Below are 13,391 nucleotides of genomic sequence, written 5' to 3'. Positions count from 1 at the left end.
GTTCGATCGGGTTTAAATCAGGAGATCTACAATGTGAGATGAGAATTTTGTTTTAGATACAGTGGGGCAAAAAAGTATTTAGTCAGCCACCAATTGTGCAAGTTCTCCCACTTAAAAAATGTAATGTAATGTAATGTAAAAAGATGAGAGGCCTGTAATTTTCATCATAGGTACATTTTTTTACTTTTATAATATGTTTATTATTTTACAATAAAAAATCAAATAAAAAAAGACAGCAATACTAACAATGACATTCATTGTACTGTTGAATGGGATGGCCAATTTAGAGGACAAAGCAAAACTTAACTCACACATACACAAAACAAAATCCTATTAGGTGGTACATGTATAAGAAGACAGCATGTAGTCATTACAAGCAGTGTAGTTAAGCCAAAAATAAATATTGAGTGGAGTACAGCACAGAGTAGCAGTAGATCGTCAACCCAGTTATGAAGCGGGACTAGACCATCCAGTATCGGCTGCCACATTTTGTAAAACATTGGACTTCTATTGGAGGTATTGTATCGAATCTTTTCCATATGTATTACATTCCCTAAATCCCATAACCACATTTCAAAGGTAGGTACAGTCTCCAGTTTCCAAAATTGCAATATGAGCCTTTTGGCTAATAGAGTACAAAGAGAGACAGCTTTCCCTTCGTGGTTATTCCCCATCAACTGTACCTAACAGAGCGGTCAATGGGTCTGGGGCTAGAACTCTATCAAAGGCTCTAGATAAGTAATCAAAAATGAGAGCCCAGTAAACATGTAGCTTAGGACATGTCCAGAATAAGTGGGTCAACATCATAGGTACATTTCACCTATGACAGACAAAACGAGGAAAGAAAAATCAGAAAATCACATTGTAGGATTTTTTTATGAATTTATTTGCAAATTATGGTGGAAAATAAGTATTTGGTCAATAACAAAAGTTTATCTCAATACTTTGTCATTGCCAACAAAGGGTATATAACAGAGGTCAAACGTTTTCTGTAAGTCTTCACAAGGTTTTCACACACTGTTGCAGATATTTTGGCCCATTCCTCCATGCAGATCTCCTCTAGAGCAGTGATGTTTTGGCGGCTGTTGCTGGGGAACACGGACTTTCAACTCCCTCCAAAGATTTTCTATGGGGTTGAGATCTGGAGACTGGCTAGGTCACTCCAGGACCTTGAAATGCTTCTTACGAAGCCACCCCTTGCCCGGGCGGGATGTTTGGGATCATTGTCATGCTGAAAGACCCAGCCACGTTTCATCTTCAATGCCCTTGCTGATGGAAGGAGGTTTTCACTCAAAATCTCACGATACATGGCCCCATTCATTCTTTCCTTTACACAGATCAGTCATCCTGGTCCCTTTGCAGAAAAACAGCCCCAAAGCATGATGTTTCCACCCCCATGTGGGGGCTTCACAGTAGGTATGGTGTTCTTTGGATGCAACTCCGCATTCTTTGTCCTCCAAACACGACGAGTTGAGTTTTTACCAAAAAGTAATATTTTGGTTTCATCTGACCATATGACATTCTCCCAATCTTCTTCTGGATCATCCAAATGCTCTCTAGCAAACTTCAGACGGGCCTGGACATGTACTGGCTTAAGCAGGGGGACACGTCTGGCACTGCAGGATTTGAGTCCTTGGAGGCGTAGTGTGTTACTGATGGTAAGCTTTGTTACTTTGGTCCCAGCTCTCTGCAGGTCATTCACTAGGTCCCCCCGTGTGGTTCTGGGATTTTTGCTCACCGTTCTTGTGATCATTTTGACCCCACGGGGTGAGATCTTGCGTGGAGCCCCAGATCGAGGGAGATTATCAGTGGTCTTGTATGTCTTCCATTTCCTAATAATTGCTCCCACAGTTGATTTCTTCAAACCAAGCTGCCTACCTATTGCAGATTCAGTCTTCCCAGCCTGGTGCAGGTCTACAATTTTGTTTCTGGTGTCCTTTGACAGCTCTTTGGTCTTGGCCATAGTGGAGTTTGGAGTGTGACTGTTTGAGGTTGTGGACAGGTGTCTTTTATACTGATAACAAGTTCAAACGGGTGCCATTAATACAGGTAACGAGTGGAGGACAGAGGAGCCTCTTAAAGAAGTTACAGGTCTGTGAGAGTCAGAAATCTTGCTTGTTTGTATGTAGGTCACCAAATACTTATTTTCCACCATAATTTGCAAATAAATTCATAAAAATCCTACAATATGATTTTCTGGATTTTTTTTTCTCATTTTGTCTGTCTTATTTGAAGTGTACCTATGATGAAAATTGCAGGCCTCTCATCTTTTTAAGTGGGAGAACTTGCACAATTGGTGGCTGACTAAATACTTTCCCCCCACTGTATACTGTAGGCCTACCGTAGATGACACGAGTCTCGCTAGTGTTGAGTAATGTGCCGATAAAAGTGTTGGTCTTTTATTTATTTTTATTTAACCTTCATTTTACTACATAAATGTCTACTTACTCTGCTGGCATGTTGAACCAGTGTATGCTCTCATTTGCAATGCAAACCAAAACAAATTACTATGAGAATGAATGGAAGAGGCAGGTGGAAGAGGGAAAAAGTAAGCAACTTCTGTCGGCCATGGAGGCCTTTTGAAAACATGTTTTCACAAGGGCTATTAGCAGGACAATAGACACAATGTGGTCCCAAAAAAAACCTCTCTTGACATAGGGTCCAGCATATCTATTAATGATGTCATTGAATGTCTCGCCAGCTTTGATCCATGCCTTGGCCGGCACTACGCAAAGTTCTTTGTCAAATGAATCATTGGGTCAACTACAGAACAGTACAAAACAAGATAACAAACACATGGTGAAATAAATAAAAATATAAAACATAAAACAATAAAAATGTCTTACAAAAGAGCCTTTCCATATGTCCACTCAAGTTTCTTCAACGGTCTTCTGACTGTGATTAGAGTGATGCTTTTGCCAATCGCTCATCAACTTTAACCATCAGTGAGTCCATCCCCAGCTAGCACACTGGATCTGGGCCAATTCCGGCTGAGAGTCAGGGCACTCGGCTGAGAGTCAGAAGTCATGTGGTACGAGTCTGGCAGTATTACTTACGGCTAGGATGCGGAGATTGAGCTCAGGCCGATTCCGGTGTGAGTTATCTGTCCCAAATGTGTTAGTTGGTGCTTGGGCCGATTGTGGCTACTCTCTGGCATATGATTACATGGGCTGCTTTATATAATTAGCATTTCATAATTTATTTTTCTGCGATCATAAAATAATCATTTAAATTAAATGGTTTAATAGTCCTGTTTAAGTAGTATTTTAGTATTTTGATACTTTGTCCAAGGCAATTGATCAACACAACATTTTGTGAATGGGGCCTCCTGTGTGGCGCAGCAGTCTAAGACACTGCATCGCAGTGCAATCTGTGTTGCTACAGATGCTGGTTCGATACCCGTGCTGGCTGTGACTGGGAGACCCATGAGACGACGCACAATTGGCCCAGTGTTGTCCGGGTTAGGGGAGGGTTTGGCCGGCTGGGATGTCCATGTCCCATCGCGCTGTAGCGACTCCTGTGGCACGCCAGACACGCGCACTCTGATATGGTCACCAGGTGGACGTGTTTCCTCTGACACATTGGTGTGGCTGGCTTCTGGGTTAAGCGTGCATTGTGTCAAGAAGCAGTGCTGCTTGGCGGGGTTGTGTTTCGTGGGCGCACGGCTCGCGACCTTCGCCTCTCCTGAATGACAGAAATATTGGAATAAAGTAGGCTAGTGAAGGCAACACATTGTTGCTTACTGGAACACCCAAAGTCATCCAATTGTTGTAATAGGATTTGAAGCAATAGATTAGCATGTGGTCAACTATTTCAGCTGCGTTTCGCACTGCTCTGAGACAAGCAAAACTACTTAAAATACCGTTTAAATATGTATATGTTTATTATCAAATTCAATTATTTGTCCTATTGTAAAGTGTAGCCTAAAGGCCAAAATGGGCGAACTTGCAATGTATTCGATGCTTAATTACTCTAAAACCACACTTGTGGAAAAACAAAATGCCTCCAGCTGTCCATCCCTACTGTAAATAAAAACAGAATATCTATCTAAGGTGCTTTTATATAATTATAATGCAGGGTTAATAATAATGATGATGATGATGATGATGATAATCATTGTTGGATAACAGATCACAATATTAAAAACATTCACATGCATTCATGAATTACATCTCTTTAGCTGACATGTTGCAGTTCATCTGATGAAGGTGCACATGGGCCTATTTATATAATGAATATGAAATCGGAGGGAAGGAATTATAAAATAATAAAGCATTAGACCTCTCACTAATGGTGTCAGTCATACAAAAGTTATACTTAAATCCAAACTGGTTGGAGATTATGAAAGTACATGGCCATAAAGGCCAGATCATTTTTCAAGCTGTTCAAACATTCATAAATAACCAGCAGGGTTAAATAATATAAACAGTGGTTATAGAGGGTGCAACCGGTCAGGCTTTTCATAGCCGAGCATTCAGAGGTTGAGAGAGGTCGACTGACTGACTGCATATGGACAGGGGTCGCGTTTTATATTGAAAGTCAAGTGTTTTTTACACACGTAAATGAGTTTACAATGAAAAATCAAGGTATTTTTTTGCACATGCTGTATATGGATTTTTTTCTACTGTATTATTGATTGTGTTTGTTTATTCCATGTGTTACTCTTGTTGTATGTGTCGAACTGCTTTACTTTCTTGGCCAGGTCGCAGTTGCAAATGAGAACTTGTTCTCAACTAGCCTACCTGGTTAAATAAAGGGGGTGGGGGGGCATTCTAATGTTTATTATAGAAAGAATGTAGCCAGCTACCTTTCCTAGTTTTTTGCTTAGTTAATCTTGCATTTTACTGGAGAAAAGTAAGACTGGCTACACCAGTCTTAGAACGCTCGTTCGTGAATACTCATTCGAGTAGAGAAGGGCAACTGAAGGACAGAATTGATGCAGAGCAGAAATTACAATAAGAAGCATTTTAGATCTGCGTTTACAAAAAGCCGCAAAATATTTATTATTTGATATTTTTTCCTATGTGGAAAACAAAGAATTCTGTGTTATCGCTACACCTAAGTTTAACTTGCTAGTTATCTAAGTGGCTGAATTAATAAGATGACAAAGCATCATAATGTATTAGCTTTAGGCCATGTTTGAGAAGTCAAAGCCCTTTGGATGAGTTATCTGTGCAGCTGCCACTGCTCTCTTGATTTTCCTTGTGTTTTTTCTCAGCCTGTGGCCTTCTCCCCCATCTTCTCCAAGTAGAGCAGTCAGGCCCATTGCCCTAGCGACTCCACACAGACACAGTGTGTACACATGCTGCTCCAAAGCCAGTACTGTACTGTTCTTCCTCCAGACAAGCATGCGTCAAAAATGTGTTCATTTGCACAATGTCTCTCGTTCACATTCGCTTGTAAAGTTCCAAACTCACCAAAAATGACATTAGGTAGCACCTACCTAATGTATGTATAACTTTGTGAGCTGGATGGCCTGTCTTTGCACTTCGTGGGCTTTTCTTTGTGTGTACTAAGCTGATAATAACGTAAATCCCGGGATGAGAGAAGACCAGTATGACAATATGAAAATCTGAATGCTGCCCAACCCTATTCTCCATACACTTGAATTTTCAAGGTTAGGCATCGGATGTTGCCACACGGATCTCAAGTCGTCCCATATCTTCAGTATATATAATAAATGTATTAACATTCTGAACTCTTATGCACCCAATGCCATAATGACTTTAATTCAACATGACTGCTCAAATAAAACATTATTAAATAAAAGTTGCGCAAACGAGCTGAACTCTTGAGTTTTTGTGAGGAACTTTGACATTTTTTTAAAAGTTCGACCAACAATTGATTGGTTGCTTACAGAGCATATATTATGCAAAGCCCAAAATAAGAATGCAATAAATTGTGAGTGATTTTCGGGACAAAGCAAAGACCAGGTTAATTAGCTTTGAAGATCAGGGTTCAGTTTTGACGGGTGGAACACATTACAAAACGTTCAGATAGAATTGCATTTTGTATAACAGAAATTATTTTATGTCATGAAGAATTGGGCATCGTCATCTCTATTCATTACGTTGCAATTCCCAACATTCTGAACTGTTCATTTTACTGAATACGCCCTAGATTAATTTAGATATTGCCCCTTGTAGGTAAGAGGCGGTACAATATCAAGCTGTGGAAGACCTTCACCGACTGCTTCAACTGCCTGCCTGTGGCGGCCATCGTCGACGAGAAGATATTTTGTTGTCATGGAGGTATGAAGTTGTAGTATTTATCAAATGGTTCCTCTGCACACATTTCCAGTTAATTTTGAAATACCCTTGTGTCCTTGTCATAGTGTGCCATGTGAACTCCCATTGCAACTGTAGAATATCAACTGCGTAGAAAGAGTGAAAGGAAAAACTCAGCTGAGAGAGAGAGAAATTACATATTTTGGATAGGGCCAGGCTTGGGATGTTGGCTGTAGTTTTTGTCATTCAGACCATGACCGATGAGCTTTAGGCAGACTGAGAAATGGACATCACCGAGATTAGTTCCATTATCATAAAGGGTATTCTTTTTAATGATCTTTTAGGTGGTTGTAATTGAAAAGCCATATAAAAAAAATATATTATACAAGCTTTACACCCAAGCTACCTCTCGTGCGACAGTCTATACCTCATTTAAAAATTTTAAAAATCCTCCCATCCCCCAGGCCTGTCCCCTGATCTCCAGTCTATGGAGCAGGTGCGGCGGGTGATGCGGCCCACGGACGTGCCTGACCAGGGCCTGCTATGCGACCTGCTGTGGGCAGACCCGGACAAGGATGTGCTGGGCTGGGGAGAGAATGACCGTGGCGTCTCCTTCACCTTTGGCGCCGACGTGGTCACCAAGTTCCTCCATAAGCACGACATGGACCTCATCTGCAGGGCCCACCAGGTCAGTGACTACCAAGGGGGTTTAGGGATCGGAAAGATCCCGGGCAGGTATACTGTTTTTATTGAACCTTTATTTATACAGGTAAGTCAATTAAGAACAGCTTCTTATTTGATGACTTGTTAGAATGCCAGCAGCATGCCAGCAGCATACCACCCTGCATCCCACTGCTGGCTTGTTTCTGAAGCTAAGCAGGGTTGGTCCTGGATGGGAGACCAGATGCTGCTGGAAGTGGTGATGGAGGGCCAGTAGAAGGCACCCTTTCCTCTGGTCTAAAACAATGTATCCCAATGCCCCAGGGCAGTGATTGGGGACATTGCCCTGTGTAGGGTGTCGTCTTTCGGAAGGGACGTTAAACAGGTGTCCTGACTCTCTGGAGTCACTAAAGATCCCATGGCACTTGTCGTAAGAGTAGGGGTGTTAACCCCGGTGTCCTGGCAAAATTTCAAATCTGTCCCTCATACCATCACGGTCACCTAATCATCCCTAGTTTACAATTGGCTCATTCATCTCCTCTCCTCTGTAACTATTTCCCAGGTCGCTGCTGTAAATGAGAATGTGTTCCCAGTCAACTTACCTGGTAAAATAAGAGTTTTAAAAAACTTGAAAAAATGCGTCCTTAAATTAAGATTACCGTAAGTCATTTTAGAAGCTTGCCGTATTCATTACTTACCAACAGCTGCAATTCCCAATAAAACATCACGTTTTAATTTTTATTTTAATTGCTAAGTCTAACACTATCATGAATCCTAGTCAATGTTTTGTGGTTCAGAGTGAAGTATTTATTTTGTTTCATAGCGCTAGTTTCTCACCCTGGCTTTAGCCGCTGGGGGAGCAGGCATGTCCAGGGGGGTAGCCCAGCAACACATGCCTTGAAAGGGAGGCAACCTCAGTGCAACAAATTCCCATGATTCTATGCTAGATTAGGACTGAACAATTAGTGTGACAGCTAAAATAGCTTGGAAAAAATACGATTTCAGCTAATACTGAGAAATATCTAACAAAATAACTACATTATGCATTCACTGATCATATCATAAACTCTTTACTTATAATTAGTGTTGCACGGTATACCAGTACCACGGTAATATTACAGTACCAAAACGTCATGATGCTTATGATACTAACATTTTAGAATACCGTAGTGCTGTTTCTAAAAAATAATACCAAATTTGTCGCTCCCTCTGATCTAAAGAACCAGCTGGCGCCTGTTGTAAAATTTTATAAAGTCAATTTTATTCATAAACTGAAATTAAGGAGTTTCTAGCTCAAACAGTAACAAAGAATATGATACATATTGCCAAAGTTACCTTTTTTTCTTCCAGCGCGATTTCGCACGCATTTGATATCATTTCGCAAACCATGTCACTGGCCGTTTGAAACTAATCCTGTTGTTGCTAATTATAGGTTTGTTCACAAATGTTGTTCAGTCATGTTACATAGACTGCTAACAACCTTCTAACATTTGATTGGCACAGGAAGAAAGGGAAAGGGTCTGCTACTCATGAGATTCAAAGCTAGGATTCATATAGGCCTAATGTAAGCCTAAACTACAGTTGAAGTCAGAAGTTTACATACACCTTAGCCAAATACATTTTAAACTCAATTTTTCACCACTCCTGACATTTAATCCTAGTAAAAATTGCCTGCCTTAGGTAGGTTAGGATCATCACTTTATTTTAAGAATGTGAAATGTCAGAGTAATAGTAGAGAGAATTATTAATTTATTTCATCACATTCCCAGTGGGTCAGAAGTTTACATGCACTCAATTAGTATTTGGTAGCATTGCCTTTAAATTATTTAACTTGGGTGAAACGTTTCGGATAGCCTTCCACAAACTTCCCACAATAAGTTGGGTGAATTTTGGCATATTCCTCTCGACAGAGCTGGTGAAACCGAGTCAGGTTTTTAGGCCTCCTTGCTCGCTCACACTCTTTTTCAGTTCTGCCCACACATTTTCTATTGGATTGAGGTCAGGGCTTTGTGATGGCCACTCCAATACCTTGACTTTGTTGTCCTTAAGCCATTTTGCCACAACTTTGGAAGTATGCTTGGGGTCATTGTCCATTTGGAAGAACCATTTGTGACCAAGCTTTAACGTCCTGACTGATGTCTTGAGATGTTGCTTCAATATATCCCCATTTTCCATCCTCATGATGTCATCTATTTTGTGAATAGCCTCAGTCCCTCCTGCAGCATGATGCTGCCACCCCGTGCTTCACGGTTGGGATGGTGTTCTTTGGCTTGCAAGCTTCTCCCTTTTCCTCCAAACATAACGATGGTCATAATGGCCAAACAATTTTTGTTTGATCAGACCAGAGGACATTTCTCCAAAAAGTACCATCTTTGTCCCCATGTGCAGTTGCAAACCGTAGTCTGGCTTTTTTTATGGTGGTTTTGGAGCAGTGGCTTTCTCCTTGCTGAACAGCCTTTCAGGTTATGCCGATATAGGACTCGTTTCATCTGTGGATACAGATACTTTTGTACCTGTTTCCTCCAGCATCTTCACAATTTCCTTTGCTGTTGTTCTGGGATTGATTTGCACTTTTCGCACTGAAGTATGTTCCTCTCTAGGAGACAGAACTAGTATCCTTCCAGAGCGGTACAATGGCTGTGTGGTCCTATGGTGCTTATACTTGCGTACTATTGTTTGTATAGATGAATGTGGTACCTTCAGGCGTTTGGAAATTGAACCAGACTTGTAAAGGTCTGGAAAAATTACTTGTGTCATGCACAAAGTAGATGTCCTTAACCGACTTGCCAAAACTATAGTTTGTTAACAAGAAATTTGTGGAGTGGTTGAAAAACAAGTTTTAATGACTCCAACCTAAGTGTATGTAAACTTCCGACTTCAACTGTGTATACAAAATCTATTTCTGCTTCTCCTTTAGATTCTGTTTGGTGCCTAACGTTTTTAAAGTTGGGTGCAGTGTTTGTGGGAGAGAGTGATGTGTCTGTTTATGAGGCATAAAGATCATTATGCATGTACAGTATATTCCTTCCTCCCATTCTTCCAGCCAAATCACAGGTAGGGCATTGCGAATATGAACAAATCAAACATTCTACTCACTAATAAAGTGAAAAGTGTGAAGTCAATATGTGTTGTATTGAGTAGAAGTGGGAATATCAGTGACAATGTTTTGGCGCAGCACATCTGCATAACGGTTAGAAAACGGGCACAAGCATTCAGAGCGAACATGGCGCTAGTCCACTCTGAATTCCCCGATTACCCCCAGTGGTATTGTGATACTTGGCCTGTTTTGTGACGCCACATATATTGGAAATGTGGGTGGGTACATTTGTGGATGAAAATCCTACTTGCTCCACCTTTAATCTTTTGTCTCTAGTGATAAGTATTTGGTTGTATGTTTTAGAGGTCGACCGATTATGATTTTTCTTACACCGATACCGATTATTGGAGGACCTAAAAAGCCGATACCGATTTAATCGGACGTTTTTTTAAATGTGTATATATTTTTTGGGTGTGTTTGTATATATATTTTATTTATTTTTATTTTTTTAAATGCCAATTACAACACTACTGAATGAACAATGACCACTTTTATTTTAATATAATACATAAAATCTATTTAGTCTCAAATAAATAATGAAACAGGCTCAATTTGGTTTAAATAATGCAAAAACAGTGTTGGAGGAGAAAGTAAGTGCAATATGTGCCATGTAAAAAAGCTAATGTTTAAGTTCCTTGCTCAGAACATGTGAAAGCTGGTTGTTCAATATTCCCAGTAAAGAAATATTAGGTTGCAGTTATTATAGGAATTATGACGCGTCGACTATTTTTCTCTATACCATTTGTATTTTATTTTTCATTTGACTATTTATGTTCTAATAGGCACTTCAGTATTGCCAGCCTAATCTCAGGAGTTGATAGGCTTGAAGTCAATAACAGCGCTATGATAAAGCATTGCTAAGAGCTGCTGGCAAACGCAGTAAAGTTTGAATTAATGCTTACGAGCCTGCTGCTGCCTACCACCGCTCAGACTGCTCTATCAAATATCAAATCATAGACTTAATTATAATATAATAAACACATAAATACGAGCCTTTGGTCATTGTGGTCAAATCCGGAAACTATAATTTCGAAAACAAAACGTTTATTCTTTCAGTGAAATAAGGAACTGTTTTTTTGCTGTTACATTGTACAACCTTCAATGTTTTGTCAGAATAATGTAAAATTCTGGCATATACACGGACTCTGCTTGCAATGAATACAAGAGAAGTGACAGAATTTCCCTAGTTAATATTGCCTGCTAACATGAATTTCTTAACTAAATATGCAGGTTTAAAATATATTTACTTCTGTGTATTGATTTTAAGAAGTCAAGATGTTTATGGTTAGGTACATTTGTGCAACGATTGTGCTTTTTTTCGCGAATGTGCCTTTGTTAAATCATCACCCGTTTGGCGAAGTAGGCTGTGATTCGATGATAATTTATCAGGCACCTCATTGATTATATGCAACGCAGGACAAGCTAGTTAACTACACATAGTTGACGATATTACTAGGTTAAGTAGTGATTATGTGAAGATTGATTGTTTTTTTTATAAGATCAGTTTAATGCTAGCTAGCAACTTACCTTGGATCCTTGCTGCGCTTGCGTAACAGGTGGTCAGCAGTTTCCTCGTGGAATGCAATGTAATCGGCCATAAGCTGCGTCCAAAAATGCAGATTACCGTTTGTTGTGAAAACTTGAAATTGGTCCTAATTAATCGGCCATGCCAATTAATCGGTCGACCTCTAGTATGTTTGGTTAAAGGTGTGGATCTTATCTTACTCCTTTAACACAACAGTAGGTTTACTACCCGGCCCGGCCTTAAACCAGTTTAGTGGTTTTGTTTGTGATATGAATCAATTACTTCCCACTCGTACAGGCTCTGTGGTTTGAAAATGAATAAGCCTAGAATGCCTTGCACACTTGTCCACAGTGTTACATAGCTAAAGAAGGACAAAGCTACCTTGGTTTCTTAAAATCACAACAATCCCTGTTAACCCATTCCAAACCGGGGTTGGTTTTGCAATGGAAAACAAAAACTAGCATTTATTGGTCAATTTCAGATTGTACCTCTTCATTTCACTCCATTTCATACCGTTTTGTGCCTACTGAACACAGCCCTACTTCGTTCCTCAGGTGGTTGAGGATGGCTACGAGTTCTTTGCGAAGAGGCAGCTAGTGACACTGTTCTCGGCCCCCAACTACTGCGGAGAGTTTGACAACGCCGGAGCCATGATGAGCGTGGACGAGACCCTCATGTGCTCCTTCCAGGTAAAGGGATATCACTAACTTTCTAATCTTTAAGTTTTAGTATTGTGTTGAGGACGTTATCTGCGTGTCTTTTGTTTTGTCTGTAATGGTACTTGTCTGTATTAACTGGTGTAAACAGATTTCCCCTTTTTGGGATCAATATAGTACTATTTTAAAACTGCACTGTTTTTATAGTGTTATATAGTTAGCATGTATTATAGGGTTTTCTTGATTTTGAATGCAAGTCTCTTATTTGTTTGTTCTCAAACCTTCCCAGATCCTGAAGCCTGCAGACAAGAAGCTGTTCTATGGGGGTGGAGGGGGCATGGGCTCCGGACGTCCTGTCACCCCCCCCAGGAAAGCCAAGAAGTGAAATGACTCGCCCCTCCCTCAGCCTCCACCTGCACTCCCACCATGTTTGCCCTCTCTACCTCTCTTTCCTCTCTTTCACCAAACAGCCAGAAATCAAACCAGTACCCAGGGCTTTTTCCTTTTTTTATCGTAAGAAAAACATGTAATGCTATGAATTGTCTATGAGTGGGTGTTTGAGAGAACGAGACATGGAATGCGTGTGTTTCCGTCTGCAAGCGAGCATTAAAAAGTGTGTGCGTGTGTGTGCATTATGTGCGAAAATTTGAGAGATTTGTACTATCCCCTTCTCTTACCACTTTGCCCCATTGAAAGGATGGAACCACAGTGTCGTTCTGTACAGTAATTGTGACTGAAAAAAGCTGGGTTCGGGAGACAGCTGACCTGATGAATTTAGCAGCAAACTCGTGCAAACAGATGGTGTGTTTGTGCAAAGGGGGATTAGTTTGTTTTTTCCCTGTCCCCTGTACTGTAAAATTTCAAACAGATGTGTATGTGCCGTGTGACTACTCCCGCTTCAAGAAAGACATTTGAATATCCTCGAGCAGGAGAGGTTAAATGTGTAAATTGTCTCAAAGGAAAGCAAGCATGCCCTCCACTCGCACACACATACAATGACCCTTTTCACAGATTCATACGAGCCAGAGCTGTAAAAACCACACAATTTAGGTTTGTACAGATTTGATTACTTGAAAGAGATTTTTTGTGAATTCGTTTTGTAGTCTCATCAAGTTGACCAATAAAGCAAGAATCTGAATGAAGTTCTTCATTCATTGCTTGTCTTATCTTTGCTAACCACTGCAGTTTGTTGTCATAATAAAAGGAATGATACCCTTATCCCCCTC

General features: G+C 40.4%; 1 protein-coding gene across 1 annotated transcript in view; it reads left to right on the top strand.

The window, feature by feature from the left end:
* Positions 1 to 13,391, top strand: part of ppp1cab (protein phosphatase 1, catalytic subunit, alpha isozyme b) — a 19,453-nt gene extending 6,062 nt beyond the window's left edge. The window contains exons 4-7 of the mRNA XM_046369371.1: positions 6,147 to 6,251; positions 6,692 to 6,915; positions 12,064 to 12,198; positions 12,455 to 13,391. Coding sequence (XP_046225327.1) covers positions 6,147 to 6,251; positions 6,692 to 6,915; positions 12,064 to 12,198; positions 12,455 to 12,550 — 560 coding nt within the window. The 3' untranslated portion in view covers positions 12,551 to 13,391. The remainder of the gene's footprint in view (positions 1 to 6,146; positions 6,252 to 6,691; positions 6,916 to 12,063; positions 12,199 to 12,454) is intronic.

The sequence above is a fragment of the Oncorhynchus gorbuscha genome, linkage group LG11 (genome assembly GCF_021184085.1).
Source record: "Oncorhynchus gorbuscha isolate QuinsamMale2020 ecotype Even-year linkage group LG11, OgorEven_v1.0, whole genome shotgun sequence".
NCBI classification, from domain to species: domain Eukaryota; kingdom Metazoa; phylum Chordata; class Actinopteri; order Salmoniformes; family Salmonidae; genus Oncorhynchus; species Oncorhynchus gorbuscha.
The sequence above is the reverse complement of the archived record's forward strand: the minus strand, read 5'-3'. Positions and strand labels throughout refer to the sequence as shown.